Source organism: Aquila chrysaetos, chromosome 11, assembly GCF_900496995.4.
Source record: "Aquila chrysaetos chrysaetos chromosome 11, bAquChr1.4, whole genome shotgun sequence".
Classification (NCBI taxonomy): domain Eukaryota; kingdom Metazoa; phylum Chordata; class Aves; order Accipitriformes; family Accipitridae; genus Aquila; species Aquila chrysaetos.
The window spans coordinates 3,088,128-3,097,617 of NC_044014.1; the positions used below are offsets into that span (position 1 = coordinate 3,088,128).

Genomic DNA, 9,490 nt, shown 5'->3' on the forward strand with positions numbered 1-9,490 from the left:
CAGGGAATGACTAAATCATAAATAATGGGATTTTTCCTGTAGCCAAGAAGCTATTTTTCTTGCAGCCCATACTTTCACCAAAGGGGGATGAAGGACTGTGCGAGCAGGATACCGGCTCTCCATCCCTCCTGAACACACCCTCTTCAAAGGCAGTTGCCAAAACACTAAACGAGTTAGTCGTATACCTGCACAATAAATGAAAAGGAAGAGGCGGATTTTCAAAGCTACACATACAGCTCTGTTGGCTTGCAGACAACCTTGTTTATCATAGGTTACCAAGACAGAAATGTATTTGATTATGTAGAAAAAAGTTAACTAAAATGGATGTGAAAACCCAAGACAAAGATAAATTTGGACTTTTTTGCATTTTTTTCTTTCCTGAAAAATAACTTGGGTGGTGATAGGGGCTGCAAGGAGCAGGACAGAGCCACTCCAGGTAGCTGCACTGTGACAAAACACCTCCACCTCACTGAATACAGACGTGCACAGACGCAGAATACACACATTATGCCCACACGAGGGCTTAATTAAATCCACGTCACCTTTTTTTCCTTAAGTACTGAAAAGGAAAGACCACCACCATTGGGACCCTGCACTCAGGACCCGTGTTTCGCTTCGGTACCTCTCAGCAGTCACAGGCCAGGAGTCATTCCTAGCGCTTCAGTTTTACATGGCCAAAGGCATTAAAACACTGCTTCTTGGGCAGGTCTGGACAGAGCTAGATAGTGTTTGAGTTGGAAAATCGCATTTGCAGGACATCTGCCATAGCTGAAATCGCAGCAGCCAAGAACGAAACAGGGCGAATGGCTTGCTGCAGTGGAACTCCTGCGTGCCACCGCGTTTGCTGGCCTGGGCTTCCTCCCATCCAGACATTACACGAGACAGAGTGCATGAGAATAATAATTATCTAACAATTTCCTTATACCTTCTTAAAGGTCTCTAGGTGTCACTTGACTAAGGACTGCGAGAAGCTAAGCAACCTAGACACCAACAGTACCCAAAAGGAGTCTAAGTGTTTAAGCAGCTTTAAAAATTATGATGTTTTAAACATTTCAGCGTGGACAAATGCAGACAGGAGTGTGTTTGATCTCGAATCAGCCAGAAATTAGCCAGCTGCAGTCCAGAAACCCCGTATTGCACTAGCGCAGCTCCGTGCTCCACGAGACACTTTTCTCCGTGGGCTCAGGGGTGCAGAACACAGGAACAGGCATCATAGAGGTGATGATGCCAATCAACCTTATTCTAGCTTTAATAAAGCTCTCCTGGGTTATGATATTTAACAGGGAAATATTAGAAAGCATCCATATACTGATTTATTATTATCTGAGCTTTGAATTCAAAATGCATTGCATGGACACTTCGCAACATTTTCAAGCCAATGTCACAGCTTGTTACACTGCATTTGGAGGAAACAGCCACAAGGTAAAATTCACACATATGTAACTCAGCAGATGACCTTTCCTACACACCACATTTACATATTTTCAGACCAAATGACTTTTTTCTTTTTTTTTTTTTTTACAAGAAATTAAAAAAAGCCCCGTTGTTAATTACTGCGCCACATCTGTAGCAGACGAGCAGAAACCACATTTGGCACATTTCATCAGATATGTGTTGCCTACGTAAGTCAATTAATTGAGGCAAAGGGAGCTGCACTGATACCCTGCTTTAGAGTGATTTCCCAGGACTCTTCTGGAAATTAGATGACACATCGCAAAAGATTATTTCCTGCTAAAGTCATTTTAAATAACTATATTAAAAATAAACTAGAAGTTACAGGTAGGGCCTGATTCTGTCTTTCACCAGTGGGGCTTCATATCTTTGGAAATCTGAAAGGAAACGTACTTGAAATATGTATTAAAATTGCCATAGCAGTTGTCTTCAAGTAAATGTGATTTGGGACAGGCACGTCTTGCCTTGCCGGTGGGTTTGCCTCTACGGCAGAGAGGAGGGGTGTCAGGAATAACACCGTCAGTCCTCCCGACAGGCTGCACGCGCACATCTATTCAAAGCACAGGACTATTTTTGTATTAATCAAGAGCAAGCTGATTAAATCTGTAGCTTTACAAAGAAGGGGAATTAACCAAATGAAAACATTCATTTCAATACAAAACTTTATGATACTGTAACTTTGGAAACAAAGCCCTTTCTGAGCAATCCCATCTGCTCCACTTGGCTTGTGCTCTTTGAAATAAACATCTGTTTACACGCTGAAGACCCGGGTACGTTTGTCTCTGTTGGTTTTATCATAGAAAAGCATAAAAATGACTTTAAGCACAAAGTTAAACATCAGACGCTAAAATGGGGACTGTGGTTTTGAACATTTTCTTATGACTTTGCTCTTCGAAAGGAAGTTTTTTTAATTCCTGATCCAACACCGTTGCGAAAGGACCTTTTATTGAAAGGCATCTCCAGGTAAGGCTTTAAAAAAGCCAGTTCTTCATTCCTGCCCACCTTGGCTAAGCAGTTATTCAGCAGGACGAGGCAGTAATCAGATTTTCCATGCAGCTGGCAATTCAAATAAAAAGGATTGCTGCTCTGAAGATAAAAAAAAAAAAAAAGAAAAAAGAAAAAAAGAAAAAAGAGAGAGATAAGAAAAGGTAAAATTATGGATTTGTGTGTTTGCCAGGACTTGTTCAGTATAAAAAGAAAGCAGAAACACAAAAACAATTTATGCTTAGAATGACAAGGATGAACTGTTATTTGCTAAGGATTTGTCATATTCAAAATCAGGTTTTTTTTGTCACTTTCTAGAAAACTCAACTGTGATATTTCTGGTATAAAATACTGATACTGTTACAATTATGTTTATAGTATAATATGAATTGTTTTCCGTGATGTTGACCAGTTGTGATGTAACACAGCTTCCCTAGAGTAGCATGCGTGTTTACTGCTATAAAATGAGATTTTTTTCAGTTAACAATGAAACAGTATCTTGTTATCACTTGTGTGAATTCATGTAGTTTCAATGACAGATAAGAGAAAATGAAAATCTTGTAAATCAGGAATTTGGGGGGAGGAAGCTTTCTAGTAGTTATGACTAGTTATGGTAGTAGTTATGACTAAATTTAATAAGGAAAAAATAGCAAGGGAATTTTTAAAAGTCTGGATTAAAATCTATATAGTTTTATGTATACGTTCCTCTTACCTGCATTTTACAGCATAAAAATGTAAACTACATTAAAAAGTTTTACAAATTTAAATTGCATTTAAATTAACATTGAATTTAAAAGGAAACATTTCCTGGCATGTCTATAGTTGTTCTGTGCATCTTTCGTCATATCATGATTTCCCAGCTTGTTGATTATCTATCTAACAGAAATACTCTGCCATCATCTCTGAAGCTGTCTGTATCGCATCCTTGCTTGGGAAAAGGTTGCATGCAAAGGCACAGGGTTAACACCTGCCTTCACTGGAATTGATGGCAAAATTGCCGTTAGCTTCACTAAGAGTAGTTTTAATTCACTATGCTATTACTTTTATTAATGCTGTTTAGTACTTAACATTTTTTCTGTTCTGTGCATATAAAAGGTAGATTAATGATTCTTTCTGCAAGCAAGAGGCTGAGGCAGCTGAGCAGGCACGCAGCTCACTAACCACGCCGCCTTCTCTGGCCACGGACTGGGTTTTTCCCCAGACTGAAGTTTCTCCCTAACAAGAAGAAATACTTTCTGTAAGAGACACAGAGAAATTCCCCTTTGAATTTTTAGCTGCTATCTCACGCCCTATACAGGCACTTATACTACTGAATAAATGACTATTATTTTGACATGCAAGATATTCATTGAAATAATTAAACTCATTTTACCTATTATATCATTGCCATAAAAAGATCCATTAAGAAATGTGGATAGTCAGATCAAGCTCTGTCTAAACTATCCGTGATCAGAAATGAAAGATGATTCAGCATTTATGGAAGGAAAACATCCAGAAGAACCGGGCGATGGATAGATTAAGGCTAAGGGGAACTTCACATCAATAAATAAACAGCTGCACAAGTAGCCACCATTTCTGCTAGCGACAGATCACCTTAACAAAAAGATAATGCTGCAAAACACATGAGAGGAAACACAGAAATCTGAACCGTGGCTCCTAGAGCTGATTTTACAGCAAGAAAGAAACAGGGAGTCTAAAGAAGACTTTGTCCAAAGCAGGGAAATTGAACATCGTTAGAAATAAAATATCTCATTTCACATTGGCAAAGTCTTAAACGGTGTATGCACAGTTTGACCAGCAATCTGTCATGGTAACCTGGTCGAGATCAGCAACTGAAAGGATATTAGCGTTATTTAAGTAACTTGTTCACTTCTGTTTTATAGGCTGTTCTACTTTCTTTCATAGTTCAATGAAATTTATATTACTGATTCTATGCAATAATTTTCCATAACTTTATATAAGAATTTCTCCTTTACCTACACACTAACAGTGACAAATAACTTTATTGGTTTATAAACTAGCTAGCAATAAGAGAAATTAATACATATATCTTATTGCACCTATTTGATATAGACAAGGAATTTAGATGAAATGGAGATTGATGTTTTTCTCTTTTCTATACAATATTTCAGCTCCCCACACTCTACATTAAATATGCAATAGATTTCTCACATGATTATTTTAGAGGCTTGCATATTTTATTAGTAACTAAAGCAAAAATTGAGCTAGACTCCAGGAAAATTACGTAATACTATTAAACCAATAGCTTTAATACAACAAACTTCTTTCATTTTATAGAAAACAACAACTACAAAGAAACAAGCAAACAAAAAAATTAATTTAAATAAAATAGCTATTTAAAAGAAATTAAGCATCTCATCTTCAAATAAGTAGGAAGCATGACTTACCATGGAAGGGACAACTGGGTAACCTGAGCACACGAAAATCATTGAGATCCAAAGAATGAAAACAAAGTTTAACCTGCATAGACTTCAAAGAAAAACTGAGATCAGTTAAAATTGAAAACAAAATCGAGCAAAACTAGATGCATACACATAAACACACAAACGGTATATTTTTCTCCATATACAAAGTAATCCACAGTGTCTTTACCTGATCATTTTTTGCTCAGGAGTGTATATGTATGTACATGCAGTTATACTACCAAATTCCTCACATATCCTTTCAGTTCTTTCTTAGATGACCATTTTATACCAGAGTTCAGGAGTGAAAATGTCATCAAAGCTGATTTTATTATGACTAATTGGTCCTTGTTTGGCCTTTTCTTCTTGTTAAATGGGAAAATGGCAAGAACACACATTCAGCTGCCATTATAAAACTACCAATTGATTTCGTTTAAAGTGTTCCATTAAAATGTCTCTCAAGTGGGTTTACTGTTAAGTCTGTATCATCCTAGCAAATATGGTCAAAGGTCTAAAGATTTCAAAAATACGTTTCAAGAATTTTTTACCACTTCCAATATATCATATTAAGACCTTGTAAAGCCTGGCTGCAAGGCAAAAACAGTAAAAGTGCACTTTAAGTAGAAAGTTCCTCAAATAACCTTGTCAGACACAGAGCCGCTACAATACATAGAACAATATGTAACAATATATATAGCTTTTTTCTTTTTCTTCCCCCTCTTTTTTTTTTTTTACATGCTTAGTTTTCAACACACCCAATTTTTAAGCGTTTTTCTTAGAACTTAAGTTCTTTGGACATAAATTTCTTCTCTTGTATGCAGACATATCTTAGCCTATGTTAAGTTTATTCAGACAAATCTTCTGTAGGATTAATAAATTCTGATACTCTCTATCAATGTAGCAAATGTTTAATGTCTAAGAGCATCATTCGTTACTGCAACAAATTTAATTGCGCAACATCTAATTTAATTGCGCAACAGTTAGGGATCCTGTGGTTTATTTATACAGAGTACTGTAAAGGCAGTAAGAGTCCCACAAAGTCTGTGAATGTCAGACTGCAGAGGCGAGGGAATACTGAAAAACATTAAATTCAATTTTTTTTCTTAGAATGAAAAAGCTAAGGATCTTTTTTTTGGACAGTCACTTAGTGTTAGGCATGCCAGTGGCTCAGCAGCCTCAAACGTTGTATTTCCTTCAGTGTTTACACTGGAAAATCAACGTACAAGGCCCCCAGAAGGGAACTTGGTGTGACTCTTCAGGGAGACCTGAGCTGTTATAAATTAAGGCAACTTTAACTGGAACATTCAGTCTCCTGATGTAGATGCATTTAATTCCAGGAGGTAGAAAGCAGTAAGGCCTTCAGGTAAGGCTGGAAGAAATACAGTGGCATGTAAGAGCCTTTAATACTTTTTATAGAAAAATTCATAATTTGATCTCAGGTTGTGGCTGAATATTTTTTCATCATCACTGTACATGGTTGTGCTGATCATGTCAGTGGTTGATATAATCCAATGACTCTTAAATTACTTTTAAGAAGTACGTGTTTGTGGTTGCTGGTAAAGTACTTCAGGCTTCTTCAGGACCAACAGGACTACAGAAATATAAGATGAAATTAGCCTCATTTAAACACCACAGTAAGCAATCCGTTTATAAAAACCATCAAGAGAACATTTGACTATTTGCATATTCAGTATGCGTCCTCTTATTCAGAGAGAAAATCCTTTCGTTTGAATTGAACATCCCATTCCAACTTGTACAGGACCTCCAACTGCAACCGATAAGCGGATTAGCCAGTGTTTCTGCTGCAATGAAAAGCACTTCGGGTTGGATTCTGCTTGAGCATAGTTTAGCGTCAGCTTCCATTGTATCTGCATTTAGTTTAACTCCATTTTTAATACAAAATTAACCTTCACGCAACGTTAGTTGTGGAAGACAAGGGACAAGAATAGCCTTGCGATTGGAGTTCAGGGTTTCTAGTTTCAATGTTGGAGTTTGTGCCTTAGACTCTCCGGTAACCTTTGGTGCATTATTGACTTGGGGTTTTCTAATCATGAGTTGTTTGAGTCCCTGGTGACCTCCCGTTGTGCCTGGTCAGTACCTCCTGTGCTTACCTTTATCACATCCCTCTAAAAGAGTGGATTTGGCCACATTTCTAGCTCCCAAGCTTTGGACATGAGAGGTGCCCAGACACTCTCTGTAGGCACCTTCAGCATGAGCAGGTGGTGAGAGGTGAACCAAACGAGGCCACCAAGCAGCTCCCAGGCGACCCCAAGGAGATGGCCATGCGGGCCCGGACAGGATGAAGCTTCGTGGAGCCTGGAGCAAAGCAGCAGGTTACAGAAGCTTTGAACAACATGGGAAGACAGGTCTTGTGTGACTTTCTAAGGGAAGACAAAAAGATGATCAAATACGCTCGTTAAGGATGTTTCACGCAGTCGGTGGGAAAGAGGCTCATACGGCAGCAAATCTCCCAAGCACTTTGCAAAACTAATCGCATCTGGACTGAACACTACAAAGAAAATAACGGTCAACCTGAGGGTTTGCGTGTATTTCGTTCATGCTCGTACTATAAATGCTCACAGTAAGAGCTTTCTCAGCAAAATTCTCTAGACTGCTTTCTGTTTCCAATTCTGCCTAAAAGTCATCTATGACAGCCTGCGGTCCTTAGGACCTGACTCTAAGAAGAGACGGGCAAGCAATGTTCGGGGTTTTCCCCCACAAAATCCAAGAGCAGATTTCACCTTTTCAAAGGCTTTGACCAGCTGAGCAACCACAAATTGCTTTCACACGAGGCAGATGCAGATGGAAGTTAGGTGAGTATGTGTTATTGAGACATCACCAAAGCCAGAACTGGGCTCAGGGGGTTTGTCCACCTCTGAGACACACAGAAGTAGTATTATCTGAACAGAGCAAAGATCCAAGCTCTCACATTTGCTTCTTGCTTCGAGTTTAATTTTTCTAGCTATTCAGGATGCAATTTAACACACCACAACAGTGATTTGCATGCATAAAGTGTATATGGAGATTTAGATACATTCAAGATATTCCCACTTCAGGTTTAGATGAGTCAGGTTTAACAGAACAAGTGGCAATTGACATTTCTGTCTTCTACTCTGTCTGCAGAGCAGCCAGACTGAGGCTTTGCTCGCAGGTAAGGTTCACTAGCAGGTATCACAGGTCATGTGAATCATTAAGAACCATAATAAAAATTCCCAGCATCCATAAAATTTGCATTTTATGAGAATAAATTAGCAGCAAGAGCCTCCACTTCCCTGCAAAGCCAACAACATCACCTCTTCCCTTCTGCTTGCTTTGTTAAAGGAACAGTGTCTTGCACCTCACTGCTGCTCTCGTTTGGTTTCCCCATGAAAAACATATGAAACAGAACACACAGCTTGCTGATAAGCCTATCAAGCCTTGCAACTTAATAAGGTTAGCAGGCCTATAAGCTTTAGAGCATGATATTTCCCTCCCCCATCACTGTAGTAAGTCTAAAGTGTTTAAACTGGCATTGTGTGCCTTTGCTAAGGGATCAAAAGAACAAAAATGAAAGAATACACCAAAACCTGTCTGCATGGTCCATTGGTATAACCTCAAACATTGTAAAACCAGAGCAGGTTACTGGTCTGGATAAAGGCAAGGTGCTAAATCTCGTTGTTCCCCTCTAGGATGCTCCCAGTGAAACCTCAGCATGGATTTTTTTTGGAGAAAGCTGCCTGGATATTTTGCTCCGAGCTCAAACTTTTTCTTGCTTTCAAGAACATCAAGAAACCAAAGAGCCAGGATGGTTTGCTCTGAGATCATAGCAAGGTGCAAAATGGAAATTAGTCATACTCACAGCCTATAAATCTGTTTCTGACTTAGTGATAATAGAAAATCCCAGCAAGACAGAAAGACAGAATTAAAACAGAAGTCAGAAAGCAGCTTTATTCCTTTGGTCGTTATTGGTGTGTTCTCACTACCAGCAAGGGGACGCAACCAAACCTTTCGCTTGCACCACTGAGATCTCATCTACAGAGGCACGAAGGAGCTAAAAAGTTGCTGTAGATGCACACTTGACTATTTCTGTGCCTCTCCCTGCCAGGATTGTTTCTAATCCCCTTAAACTGGGTTATGATCCAGAAAGACCGTGTCCCTGGCTGACAGGGGTAAGGGCTTATAAGGCCAAATGGTGCAGCTGGAGGGAAGCACAGCTCTTGCCTCCCCTCCTGCCCTCGGATATTTGACCGGGCAGTGATTGACCGTCTCCGACGGCTCCACGAACATGCGGTACTCATGCCCGCGGGCTGGAGCCTGTCCTCGGTGTTATTTACTTTGCTCCTCTGCCGCCAAGGTGTTTGAACAGAAGTGCTCTCTACGGAGGATGCGATACTCTCATCAAAGGTCAGGTGCATATTTTCCGAGTCCATCGAGGCCCACGTTGGCTGCTGTGGATAAACAGCTCTGCGTTCCTGTTTCAGCTTCAGAAGTTCTCCAGAAGGAGAGACACATTTATTGAATTTCATTTTGCTTGCTAACGCTGCCGCCCGCAGAACAAAGTCCTGCGAGTGATAGACTGCTCGAGCTCCTCGCAGACAGGGACGTGGCATCGCAGCCCTCGCTTAAAAGACGCACGGCCCCTTTGTAAAACC

The 9,490-nt window shown here is 39.6% G+C and overlaps 1 protein-coding gene across 1 annotated transcript; it reads right to left on the bottom strand.

Moving 5' to 3' along the window:
- Window positions 1-1,334: 1,334 nt before the first annotated feature.
- Window positions 1,335-5,145, bottom strand: NPS (neuropeptide S). Its single transcript, XM_041127492.1, has 2 exons — window positions 4,845-5,145; window positions 1,335-2,538 (listed from the first exon to the last, which is right to left on the bottom strand). Exons 1-2 carry the CDS (start codon window positions 4,884-4,886, stop codon window positions 2,329-2,331), a joined length of 252 nt encoding a protein of 83 aa, XP_040983426.1. The 5' UTR covers window positions 4,887-5,145; the 3' UTR covers window positions 1,335-2,328.
- Window positions 5,146-9,490: the final 4,345 nt, after the last annotated feature.

Excerpts from the sequence above, each read along its gene's own strand:
- NPS (XM_041127492.1), bottom strand. The coding sequence starts at position 4,886 with ATGATTTTCGTGTGCTCAGGTTACCCAGTTGTCCCTTCCATG. Across the intron at positions 2,539-4,844 it reads ACCCAGTTGTCCCTTCCATG|AGCAGCAATCCTTTTTATTT; the intron begins GTAAGTCATGCT and ends TTTTATCTTCAG.